The sequence below is a fragment of the Equus quagga genome, chromosome 9 (assembly GCF_021613505.1).
Source record: "Equus quagga isolate Etosha38 chromosome 9, UCLA_HA_Equagga_1.0, whole genome shotgun sequence".
Taxonomy (NCBI): Eukaryota; Metazoa; Chordata; class Mammalia; order Perissodactyla; family Equidae; genus Equus; species Equus quagga.
Genome location: NC_060275.1, coordinates 86,897,463 through 86,910,652, shown reverse-complemented (window position 1 = coordinate 86,910,652; position 13,190 = coordinate 86,897,463). Strand labels below are relative to the sequence as shown.

Below are 13,190 nucleotides of genomic sequence, written 5' to 3'. Positions count from 1 at the left end.
AACCTGTCTCTGCCCTCTCCACCCACCATGAATCTTAGTATTCATTGTTAAGATGGGACAGACTGCCAGATTGGCAGGGAAAATGCCTGCCCCTCCTGCCAAAGTTTGCAGCAACTAGAGCACCATTCTAGCAGCTGTTCTTGAACTTAATTGCCCAGTACTCATCCTGCAACTACATTCCCAGTTGTTCCTTATTAATAGATGTTTTAGTTTCCTGGGGCTACCATAATAAAGTATCACAAACTGAGTGGCTTAATACAATGGAAATTTAGTGTCTCACAGTTCTGGAGGCTGGAAGTCCTAAATCAAGGTGTTGGCAGGGCCATGCTTCCTTAAAAGCATCTAGAGGAGGATCCTTGCTTGCCTCTCCTAGCTTCTGGTAGCCCCAGGCGTTCCTTGGCTTGTGGCAGCATAACTCCAAACTCTGCCTCCATCTTCACATTGCCGTCTTCATATGACTTTTTCCTCTGTGTGTGTATTCACATATCCCTCTTAATAGGACATGGTTGTATTGGAGTAGGGCCCACCCTACTGACAACATCTTAACTTGATTATATCTGCCAAGATTTCTTTCCAAATAAAAGCATATTCATAGGTATCAGGGGGTCAGGACTGCACTGTGTCTTTTTGGGAAACACAATTCAACACATAGCAGTATGCAGTTAAGTAGAAGGCCATTTATTGCCCAGTTCACCATACAGTTTGGTTAACATGTTTGCTGCCACCTCCAATGGACTTCCTCAGATCCCATTAATTGCTCTGTGAGGCTTCATCCTTCCTCTTCCAGAAAGCCTGATCTTTTTCAGTATCCTGTCCTTGTTGCCAAAACCTGGCAAGAACTGTGAGGGATCTAAGATTTTACCCTACTTGCAAGCCAACAGGTTATCCTGCCACAGTTTCATGGATGCTAATAGAAGATATGGGACTCTTAGGTCAGAAAGAAAAGACTTTATTACTTTCTGCACAGCGTGTAACATGAGTTTTATATTTGTACCAGTTTACCTTTCTCCCCGAAGTCCCACAGGGCTGACATAGAGTGGCCTGGGTGAATGCTGTGCATATGGTTGGTTTACTTCACAGCTGAAGCATCTCCAACTTAGGAAACCCAATCTTTTATAATGGACTGCAAGCAAACCTGCTCCACCGTTGTCTCAGAGGGGGGCATTATTGTAGTGGACAGTAAGCAAAGCTGCCCTTTGTTCCAGAGGGAGACACACTCTCAGTCTTCTCAGGCTGCGGGCTCCTCTGCAGACATCCTTGAAAAGATAGTCTAGAACAAAGCTGTCAGTTCACAAGATGTGCAAAAACACAAGAGGCTCATGGAGAATTGTCTCCCAATAGTTGTCTTCTCTTACTGAGTTTATTGAATTGTGAGAATTCTTTTTATAGTCTCTATGCAAGACCTTTGACAGATATATGTTTGCAGATATTTTCTCCCAGTCTGTGACTTGTCTTTTTGTTAACTATGTGTTTTGAAGGGAAAAAGTTCTTAATTTTGACAAAATCCATTTTTATCAGTTTTTGCTGTTAAGATTTCTGCTTTTTATGTGCTATTTAAGAAATCTTTCAGTAACACAATGTTATAAAGATTTCTCCTGTTTTCTTCTAGAGGTTTGATAGTTTTAGTTCTTATGTTTAAGTCTGTGACCCATTTTGAATTAATTTTTTGTGTACAATATGAGAGTAAGGATTGAGGTTTATAGTTCCCATATAGATACCAGTTGCTTCAGCAGCAATGTTAAAAGATTCTTTTCTTGGGGCTGGCCCCGTGGCCGAGTGGTTAAGTTCGTGTGCTCCGCTGCAGGCAGTCCAGTGTTTCGTTGGTTCGAATCCTGGGCCTGGGCGCGGACATGGCACTGCTCATCAGACCACACTGAGGCAGCGTCCCACATGCCACAACTAGAAGGACCCACAACAAAATATACAACTATGTACCGGGGGGCTTTGGGGAGAAAAAGGAGAAAAATAAAATCTTAAAAAAAAAAAAAGATTCTTTTCTCCGTTAAATTACCTTGGAACCTTTTTTCAAAAATCAATTGACTATATAAGAGTGGGTCTATTTCTGGACTTTATACTGTTCTGTTAATCTTTGTCCTTACCAATATCACATTTTCTTAATTTACTATAGCTTTACAGTAAGCCTTGAAATCAGGTAGTATAAGTCCTGCAATCTTATTTTCTGCATTTCCATATTAATTCTGTTATCACTTTATCAATTTCTTCCCAAAAGCCTGCTAAAATTTTGATAAATCTTATAATTTTTTAATTCATACGTTATATGTTTCAGGAACAAAGAAAACTCAGCTCCACTAGAGGAAACTACTACAGGAAAAAGTGAGGCAAAAAAAAGAAAGATTGCAGAAACTTCAAATGTTATCACCGAGTCGTTGCCATCTGCAGAATCAGAACCTGTTGAAATTGAGGTGGAGATTGCTGAAGGCACAATTGAAGTGGAAGATGAAGGCATCGATACATTAGAGGAAGTGGCTTCTGCCAAGCAGTCCATAAAGTACATTCAGAGCACAGGTTCCTCTGATGATTCTGCTCTGGCACTGTTGGCGGACATTACCAGCAAGTACCGTCAAGGTGATAGAAAAGGGCAGATTAAAGACGAAGATGGCTGTGCATCTGACCCCACAAGCAAACAGGTAGAAGGTATTGAAATTGTGGAACTTCAGCTGTCACATGTGAAGGACTTGTTCCATTGTGAGAAATGTAACCGTTCATTTAAATTGTTTTACCATTTTAAGGAACACATGAAATCACACTCCACTGAGAGTTTCAAGTGTGAAATATGCAATAAAAGGTATCTTCGGGAGAGCGCATGGAAACAGCACCTCAATTGTTACCACCTTGAAGAAGGTGGAGTCAGTAAGAAGCAAAGAACTGGGAAAAAAATTCACATATGTCAGTACTGTGAGAAACAATTTGACCACTTTGGACATTTTAAAGAACATCTTCGAAAACATACAGGTAATTAGTAAATACTTTATGTTAAAAGTATATTTTTTCATATTTACTTCAAGTCTGAGTATCTGAATCCTTTTTGTTTTTAACTAATACCATGGAAACCATCCGCTGTATTTTCTAATGTACAAGCTGAGTTCACACTGCATTTGTAATATTAGTTTGTAATATTGATGTTTTAAAGGTAAAATCAGTATCAACTTAAAAGTCATTGTGACTGCTACACCTTGCCAAATTTTATATTTTTAAAAGAAATAAGTAAAACACAGTTTGTCATTATTTACTAAGGATCATAAATTAGGAAATCCTAATTATAGTGAAACTTCACTCTTAATTATTTTTACATTTCCTGTCTCTTGTTAATAAGTTACATAGATGAGTACATTTACAGATAATCCCTGATGTGTTTATACCTTTGTGTGTTTGGTCATCTGCTTGACCTGGTAGCTAGGTAAGCAGTGTATGTCCATCTCCCCTCGCCTCTCTAAGGGCAAATGTGTCAGGACTGGTGGACAGCCAGGGTGATGAGAAGGATAATACTTCTACTGTCCTGGGTGCTGTCCCACGGAGTCTTCCTTAGAGCCTCTGGCTGTTAGATCTGCATCCATCCCCTGTGCCTGTTTTTTCCCTGACAGATTCCCTGTCCTTGCTGCCACTTCCCAAGCAGTCTTTATTAGGTCTCCTGTGCCACACACGGAAGCTACCACTAATTACTTGAGTCTCGAGAAGACCCTAAACCCACTATAACAAGGGTGTGGAGAGAGCAGTTGCTATGGTATACTACGTGTCAGACTTCTGGACACTTATTCCCATGTTCTTATTATGTGTGGTGGTTAAGGCTTTTTAGACTGTTAGTACAGTGATTACAACATACGTATCCCACACTGTTCAGAATCTTTCTCTCTGCTGGAGTTTGGAGAACTTTGGATGAATTTCTTTCATAGATCTCTTGCTGTCCAAAGTCACTTGCTACACACTACTTGAAATTGAGAAACCAGATAGATTCAGATAATGGGGTATCTCTCACGTTTCGAATGCTTGGTATCAATACTCAGGAACTGAATAGATACTTGGTATCAATACTCAGTGGTTGCATGAATAGCAGGAGAATCTCATACTTTACTTAAAGCTCAGTATGGATTTAAAAGACTTTAAAGTACTAGTTTGGATAACTAATAGGTGTTTATGAAATCTTTTGGGAAAATACTTTCTGATTTTCATACATTATAAACCTGTATATTTGGAAACTGCCTGTAGATATAGTTTTTGGTCCTTAGAAAACAAATATTCATCTATTTTAATGGTCTATTGATGAACATTTTGTGGTAACTCTGGATTAGTTTTGTCAAAGGATTGATTTACCAGCAGCACAGTAAATTGGTAAATAGGCATTATCTTGATAACTAGCGCACTTTGATAGTGGTTTCTGGTACCCCAACAGATAATCAGTCACTTTTATTTCCTAGCATTGTGAAAGTAGAAGCAATTGTCTCTTTTACCCAAAACTAGTGACTTACCTGTTTGAAAATAGGACAACACAGACCATTTTGAAAGTTTTAAAATGTGCTTTCCAAATCCTGCACTTTGTGTTTTGGATCAAACAGCAGAATAGGCAGCTAAAGTACATTATGTTGTGTGCCTTTGTCTTTCCCGTCAAAATGATGTGAGATAACATAAGTAAATTAACTTAAGTAGTTATAAGTTATAGAACCAGATGACCATGGGAGGAATATTTGAGCACATAATGCAAACTGAACTTTCGTTGTCTTTTTTAATCTCAATCAATTATTGTACTAGTAATTAGTGACAAGATAGTTTAAGATGTGATCAAGACTTGGTGAATTCAAGAGGAGCATAAGTAAACAGTTTTAAGTTATGTTTATGTTAACAAAGGATGGATTGTTTTTGGGCCCAGCCCCATGGCTGACTCGTTAAAGTTCTGTGCCTTTCACTTCGGTGGCCCACGTTCATGGGTTTGGATCCTGAGCACGGACATACTCTACCTACCAGCCACACTGTGGAGGTGTCCCACATACAAAAAAATAGAGGAAGATTAGCTCAGATGTTAGCTCAGGGCTAATTTTCCTCAGCCACAAAAAAATAAGGATGGATTGTTTTTTACTTACAGCTAAGTGTAAGGTAAGGAAACAATATGTTCCTGTTTCCTACCCTCAATATATACATAATACACCCCCCTCAGTTGCATATTTTGCATACTTTTGTTAGTTTAGTGGTTTGGTTTCTTGTATATTCTTAAAGCGTACACTGTAATCTGGCTTGATAAGCAAAATTTGGCTGTTGCTTGTCCTCTGGAATTATTTTGTTTCCATTTGGAAAATAGTAATGGTAATACCAATCTTCTTGGTCATGGAGATAAAGAAATTTTAGAGTCCCTGCCATCAAGGAGCTCAAACTTATATTGGGGGAGACAAGCAGGCACAATCACAGTGTGATAGGCTAAGTGCTGATAGACGTAAGCACAGAGTCTTATGGGAATGCATGCCTGGGCTGTTTGTTTATGATGGAAAGGGCAAGGATTGCTTCCTAGAGGGTTTACCCTATGATAACTCCCAAAGGAAAAGGAGTTAGCCAGAAGATGAGCATTCCAGGCAAAAGAAATGAAACATACACAGGCATAGAGAAAAGAGAGGAAGGAACTCGTGTGGAGCACTGCTAATAGGTTATCATGGCTTGGGGATTCGGTCCAAGTGGAGGAATGCCAAGAGATGCAGCTGAAGAGTTATGAAGGGCTGACCGTGTGGCATGCACTTAGGCATCATGGATGAACTACCAGTGGTTCAGGGGCGAGAGAGAGAAAAAGTAATGATGGGAGATGAGGCCAAGATCTTGTAATTATTTTCATAAGTGTTGTAAATGAGTTCAAATTTCTCTTGGGGGACTCTGGGTTATTTTAAAGAAGTTTAATCTAGGAAGAGATCTGATCAGATTTATGTTTGAGAGAGATGACTGGCAGGATAGATTAGAGTGGGATGAAAGCTACTAGGTCTAATCAGGAAGCTGAGGGAGTAATCTAAACAAGAATGAGGGATTGAGTAAAGGCAATAATAGTGGAAAAGGGTTGGAGATGTGAGTAACGTTAAGTAGGCAAAATCAACAGGATTTGGTGATCGGTACGATGTGGGGTGAAAGGGTAGCTCCCAGCTTTCTGATTTGAGTGGCTACATGATTGGAGGTTATTAATTTAGAAAGAAAAATATAGTAGGGTAAGCACTTTAGGGGTCGGGGGAGATATCTGACATGTTGATAGGGATACCGAGTGTGAAAGAGAACCTAAAGGTGACCTTTAACCATGTTTTCAAATAATTGTTCCCTAGTTTCCTGGAAAAGTAGTGTGGAATCATAGAAAGAATGTGGGTCCAGAAATCAGAATTAGATTCCAGCTCCAGTTCTGACATTTGCCAGCATGATAAACTTGACTGGTCACTTTATCTTTGGGTCTCTTTCTTTGTCTGTGTAAATAAGGGTAATGATACCTACTTTACAGGGTTGTGACAAATAAGAGAAGACAGTAAAAGCACTTTGGAGACTGTGCTGTCTATACATCTAAAGAATGATTAATCTGGTGCTATTTCTGGATTTTGGGGGGTTCATTAATAGTTTTTTAAATAGCAAAAGCTCAACATACAGTGAAAAGTGAATGTCTTTCCTACTTCAGTAGATCTCTCCAGAAGCAACTACTGCCTTTATTTTCTTATTTATCCTTCTGGATATAGTCTTTGCATTTTCAAATAATGATAGGCAGACACACAGAGCTTTTGAGAAAACAAACAGGAATATGCAGTACAGTGTTGTACCATTTAATTTATCTTGAACTTTTTAATATATGAAACATTCATGAATCTACTTATTTTTTTCACTGTAGCTGCATATTTCGGTGTATGGGTATCCCATAATTTACTTAACCACTCCTCTTGATCCACATTTAGGTTGTTGCTAATATTTTGCTATACTGTAAACTATACTGCAATAAGCATACTTGTATGTATCTTTGTGTGCATGTTCAAGTAATTTAATTTTTAAGAGCAGAATTGCCAAATCAAAGAATATGTGCATTTTAAATCTTGGAAAATATTGTCAAATTGCTCTTTAAAGAGGCTGTGCCAATTTGTATTTGTAGGTTTCATTTATATTGAAAAATAATATACTACCAAAATCCAAAACTTAACAATTTTATTTAGCAATATCTCCCAACATTTGGGGAGTTGAAAAGGAGTTTCTGTACCAACACTAATTCTAGGTGATTAGGTCTTCTCTTTCAAATTAGTTTTTTCATCTCGTTTACACAAAAAATAAGCTGGAGTTTTGTCAGGGAAAGAAACCACGGCTCAAAGTTACTTGACTGTGTCTGTTGTGCCTAGTTATAAGGGTCACGACTAGTACCTCATCATCACTGGGGCCCATTCCCTACAAGCATCATCCTGTCTTTTGAATTCTCTCTTCTTTCCTTACTCTAACTGTTGGACTCTCCCTCATTTAGCCTTCCAGTCCTTCCATATCCCATTTCACCTAGCTTACTGCCCTATTTTCTCTGTCTTGTCTTGTGCTCATTGTATACAACTTGAGTCACTTTTTCTTGTACTCTAAGCACATTCCCTTGGCTTCTTAACCCCCTTACTCTAAAAAACCCTCCATCCTGGTATTATTGCAGTCATTTACTCCTACTCCCTGCTGAGCGCTGCTGGAAAAAATTCCTATTAGACCTTAAGTTAGGCCTTTTGGTGTCGGATTTATATCTTTCTTTTCATAATTTCTATTCTAGACCTTCAGTGCAGCACTCAAGACCCCAGAAGATGACATAGCTGTCTTCTTATCCCTAACTTACCTGTGCAGTAAACTTCCATCTTTGTCGCTTCCTTTTTTATTACAGAGAAAGATATTTCCCTTTTCTTTTTCATGGTCAGCCCTGGATCCCACACCTTGATGTCTCCTTGAAGACTCTGCTTCATGTATCATTCCTACTCCTTTCCTCCTCCACTGGCTTCTTCCCCTTCAATAAATAAATAATGACTCTTTTCTGGCTTGAATCTGTTAATGACTTGTACCTCTCTCCCACCTTTCCTCTTTATGTCCTAGCCTTCCTGAAAGAATTTCTGCACGGACTGTTTTCATTGTCTTGCCTCTCACTCACTCTCCCTCATCCCACTGTAGTCTGACTCCTGATCCCACCACACCGCTTGCACTGTTCTTGCGAGAGTTGTTACCCTATGTGACATCTCTGTTCAGTTTGGTACTGTTTACTACCCTCTCCTTCCTGAAATTTCTTCCTTAATTTCCCTCAGTGTTCTTTCCTTCTACTTCTGGCTGTTATTTCCATTTTCTTTGCTGCCTCATCTACCTGCTGATTTAACTTGGCATTTCATTGGGATCTGGCCTTGATTCTGTTAATCACATAACATACTGGGAGTTTTATCCACATCAAAGGTTTTTATTACCACCTAAAGTAACTCCTAGTCTCTATGTCAGTCCACCCTCTATTTGGCTCCGGATTTGTCCATACAACTGTCTACTGGAATTTTCCACTTTGCTCTCAAACTCAACAGACATAAAACTGAATTTATAATCCTTCCCAGCACACCCCACAGCAAACCTACTTAGACTTCTGTGTTCTTTATTCTGGTTGATATTCTAAGCCATAGATCTGGGAGTCATTATTGAGCTTCCTCCTTACTCCTCACTCACCATGCTATTTTATATTTCTGTGCCTCTGCCTAGAATAAATTTCTTTCCTTTCCTTCTCTGATTCCATTCCAGGCAGAATGAACCACTCTCCTGCTTTGTGCTGCTGCAGTACGTTTTCCATGGTCCTCATTTCTGTAACAGACCTTCTACAGTGCATTGCATTTGTTTATTTTTAAGTATTTTACCTTCCTGAAGTACCCTGGCCTGTGATATGAAGGTTTTAAAAACAAGGATAGTTTGGGGCCAGCCCTGTGGCCAGGTGGTTAAGTTCTCACGCTCCACTTCGGCGGCCCAGGGTTTTGCTGGTTCAGACTCTGGGCACGGACATGGCACCACTCATCAGGCCATGCTGAGGGAGCAGCCCACATGCCACAACTACAAGGACCCACAACTAAAAAAATATGCAACTATCTACTGGGGGGATTTGGGGAGAAAAAACAGAAAAGAAAAAAAACTGTCAACAGTTATTAGTTCAGATGCCAATCTTAAAAAAAAAAGGACAGTTTATTTATCTTAATCACCTAGCACATGGTCTGGCACACAGTAAGTGCTCAAAACATTCTTACGGAATGGTTAGCAATGTATTTCCCCAAAATAGAGATTGATCTTGATTTTTATCTAAGGGAAAACATACAGTTTTTTATGATATGCAAAAACATGGGATAGAATTCAGATTCAAATTTTATTTCTTTGTCAGAGCACAGGTACAATTATAATAATCACTGAAAACTTAATTCCACTTCTAGAAAAATCTTTTGGATATGGTAGAAACATCTGAATTATAAATTCCAATCTTCCTTTTAAGAAGGTGCTATTACAATTAACCAAAAATAAAAAAACTTTAATTGCTTTTTCTATTTTTCTTAATTTGTCAATATAATTTTTTCTATTCTAATAGGTGAAAAACCTTTTGAATGTCCAAATTGTCATGAACGATTTGCTAGAAATAGCACCCTCAAATGTCACCTGACTGCGTGCCAAACTGGAGTGGGGGCAAAAAAGGGAAGAAAGAAGCTTTATGAATGTCAGGTATGTGTGAGTGTATTCACAGCAAAGGCGTCTGTGTTTGAAAGCATTTAGAGTAAAGGATAACAGAGTCTAGAGCAAAGGTGTAGAGCTGACCCTTTGGAAAGAAATGAAGGTAAAGATTACATCATTGTCTTGATTTTTTTAAGGGAGATGAGAGTAGTGTTTTTTTAACCCAACCCTAGATGACACCATTGTCAGTAAAATAATGTCCTAAATAACGGGTAGTCTGAAACTATGGTTATTCTTAACCATGGAGAAATCATTAGAATTCACGGGTGAGGCAGGGGAAGGCGGACCAAATGTAATTGCCTCTTCTTCCATGATTCATGTATATTTATCCCAAATAATGTAATTGTTCTAAATGTTGATATTCTGGAGAAAATATAATATTGCTACTTTATACTCCTAGAATTCATATGACATCTTAAACAATGAAGGCAATATTACAATGTTTCCCAAAATGTATTTAAATTGTTAGCTACATCAGCTAAAAGACCAAATAAAAGAGTTACAAAATCTCTTGGACCAGATTATATTACAAGTATCATATTCACGACATTTGCAGAAAGATCTTCAACTTTTTCCTTACAGAGAATAAAGCATCCGTATTTCCTTTAGTTTGAATATAAGTGTTGTTAATACCATATGTTTGGTTATTTTAGGTCTGTAACAGTGTGTTTAACAGCTGGGACCAGTTCAAAGATCACTTGGTAATACACACTGGAGATAAACCCAACCATTGTACTTTGTGTGACTTGTGGTTTATGCAAGGAAATGAATTAAGGAGGCATCTCAGCGATACTCATAATATTTCAGAGCGTCTAGTAACTGAAGAAGTTCTTTCAGTAGAAACACGTGTGCAAACTGAACCTGTGACATCAATGACTATTATAGAACAAGTTGGGAAGGTGCATGTGTTACCATTGCTTCAGGTTCAGGTGGATTCAGCACAAGTGACTGTGGAACAGGTCCATCCAGATCTGCTCCAGGACAGCCAAGTACACGATTCACATATGAGTGAGCTTCCAGAGCAGGTCCAGGTGAGTTATCTAGAAGTGGGTCGAATTCAGACTGAAGAAGGTACCGAAGTACATGTAGAGGAACTGCATGTTGAACGGGTAAATCAGATGCCAGTGGAAGTACAAACTGAGCTTCTAGAAGCAGACTTGGATCAAGTGTCCCCTGAAATCATGAACCAGGAAGAGAGAGAGCCTAGCCCAGTAGATGCTGCTGAGGCTGCCAGAGAAGATCACGAAGATGCTGAGGGTTTAGAGACCAAACCAACAATGGATTCCCAAGCTGAAAGGTCAGGGAACGAGAACAGAACACCTATGCCGGTTCTAGAATGAAATAACAAATGAATATATTTTTAAATTTATGTTTTGGGTTTTGAACTCATGATGGGCAGTGTGACTGTCCTTAAGCTAACAGACAAGTGGACCAAAGTTAAACTTCTTCCTGTTGTGCCGAACTGTTTCTGTTGAAACAAACCGATTTCCCCCACTTAATGCCACAGAGGAGGGATCTGTCCCGTAAGTGAATGGGAAATTTTGAGAATTTTATTTCTGGAAACTTAAATGGATTATATTCTTCTTATGTAGTTGGGTACGAATGTATCTATTTTCATTGTGGTAAGGGTTCTCCCTTCTCTCTTTCCTAGGTCATGTCCTTCCTCAAATTTTTTATGTATTGTAAAATCAAACAAATTCATTAGAATACAAGGTTATGTATTCTAATGCATGTTAGAAAATTGATATAGGAAACACAAGGCTGCATGAAGAAAAGTGCATTGTTACTGTGCAGTTAAATTTTGGTTTCTGGCTTTCTTTAGTTCGAACAATGTTGTTGTCTATCCCAATAGTCACAGATGTCATCTATACAACAGAAACAGAGTGGTGGTGGCAAAATTTCTAGAATGTAAAAAAAAAAAAATCCACACCCATGTGCCTTTTCAAAACCGACTAAACTTCTATAAAGCATCTCTGGTTCTTTAAAAGTTTGTGTTGTAAGGAGCAATGTAGGTGATGCTATAGTACTTTATATTTTTGCTTAGTAATGACAACTACCAATTCTTTTTCACTTAAGTTGACAAATTTCATTTAATGGCAGCTGAAGGGCCATTTTCAATTGGGAAAATTCATTTGTATCTGTGGTAAAGTTTATTTTGATGAAAAGTTGCACTAGTATTTTACCATCAGATGAAAATAAGATGAGCATCAGTTAAAAATTAATGTATTTAAAGTAAAGTACAGAGAAAAACATGTATATAGTATATCAGGCTTTGTTTTGAATGAATCTTTTTCCCCGATCCTTAATGTAAAGATCCTGTGCTATAACTTTTAAAGCCATACAAATAAGAGTGCTAAACTGTGGACTTAAAAGTAGATGTGTACATATTTTTAATCAGTATTACTTGGAAAATAAAATATAACAACCACATAAAATAAACCAATATGCTATATTCTTTACCTGTTAAATATTGGGAGATATTTGCATTTTTAAAGTAAACTTTAAAATTATGGTGGTCTTGACTCTTCTTTTTTTTTTTTTTAATTACCAGTGTGGAAGTTGATTTGTGGTCAGAGATGTTTTCTCATCTGTATTAAGATGATTTTATGTTACCTATATTAACATGACTGATACATGAGTTGAAATATAAAATTGTCAGTACACACCTCCAGTCCCCAAAAATCGGTTCAAAAGAAAGGAAGGAGGAAGAGGTTGTTATTTGCAGTTCTTAAATGGTGGGGCGCAACAGCCAATGGAATTTTTTAGTAGAGCCTATTTTAAAAATACTTTCTCTGCTTATTAGGGTGTTAAATTTAAAAGATCAATTCAGCTTATCCCCCTTTGGTAATCCTGATGTTAAATGGTATCACATTTATGAAATACACTGAAGAGAAAGGCTTACCACAACGGGAGAAGTCACAGATTTAGAGACAAAAGGAATAGGAGGTTGTGTTTTTATTTTAAGATCAAAAAAGTGTGTGAGCATTTCCAAGTCTATTGTGTTTGGCAGTTGGGTACCTACTGCAAAGCTTACTTATATATATATATATATATTTTTTTTTCTTTCAAGTCAGAAAATACTGATAGAATTAAATTACATCACATTGAATTTTGTTTGCTTTAAGATGTCCATGTTCCTGAGTTAGTTGTTAAAAAAAAAAATCCCTGACAAATAGTGGTCTCAAGTATGTAAATTACTAGTTAGTATCTAGTGAATTCTGAATGCTGAAAATAGCTCATGCTGTGCCCTTAAGCCAAGGTATGAAACAAGATTTATTTTTAAACATAATCTTTCAAGAGCTCTGACCACAAGGTAGAGATCAGGGAAAAAGGCACAACAAAGTGTTAAAATTATCATTTGAATTTTCAGATTTGGCAAGGCCTTTCAAGACAGGTTTGAAGGGCAGATATAGTTCATTTTATTTTTCCAAAAAAAAATATAAAGGCTATATGGATATGCTTCAAATGCCAGTTAATTTAATTGC

The 13,190-nt window shown here is 37.8% G+C and overlaps 1 protein-coding gene across 6 annotated transcripts in view; it reads left to right on the top strand.

The window, feature by feature from the left end:
- The window catches only part of ZNF131 (zinc finger protein 131), a 30,322-nt gene extending 18,128 nt beyond the window's left edge, over window positions 1-12,194 (top strand). For 5 of the 6 annotated variants that reach the window (XM_046672119.1, XM_046672117.1, XM_046672120.1 and 2 more), the window contains exons 5-7: window positions 2,288-2,973; window positions 9,566-9,696; window positions 10,359-12,194. In XM_046672119.1, the coding sequence (XP_046528075.1) occupies window positions 2,288-2,973; window positions 9,566-9,696; window positions 10,359-11,045 (1,504 nt within the window). In that variant the 3' untranslated portion in view covers window positions 11,046-12,194. The remainder of the gene's footprint in view (window positions 1-2,287; window positions 2,974-9,565; window positions 9,697-10,358) is intronic. The other variant, XM_046672121.1, reaches the window with a different exon arrangement.
- The last annotated feature ends 996 nt before the right edge of the window (window positions 12,195-13,190 follow it).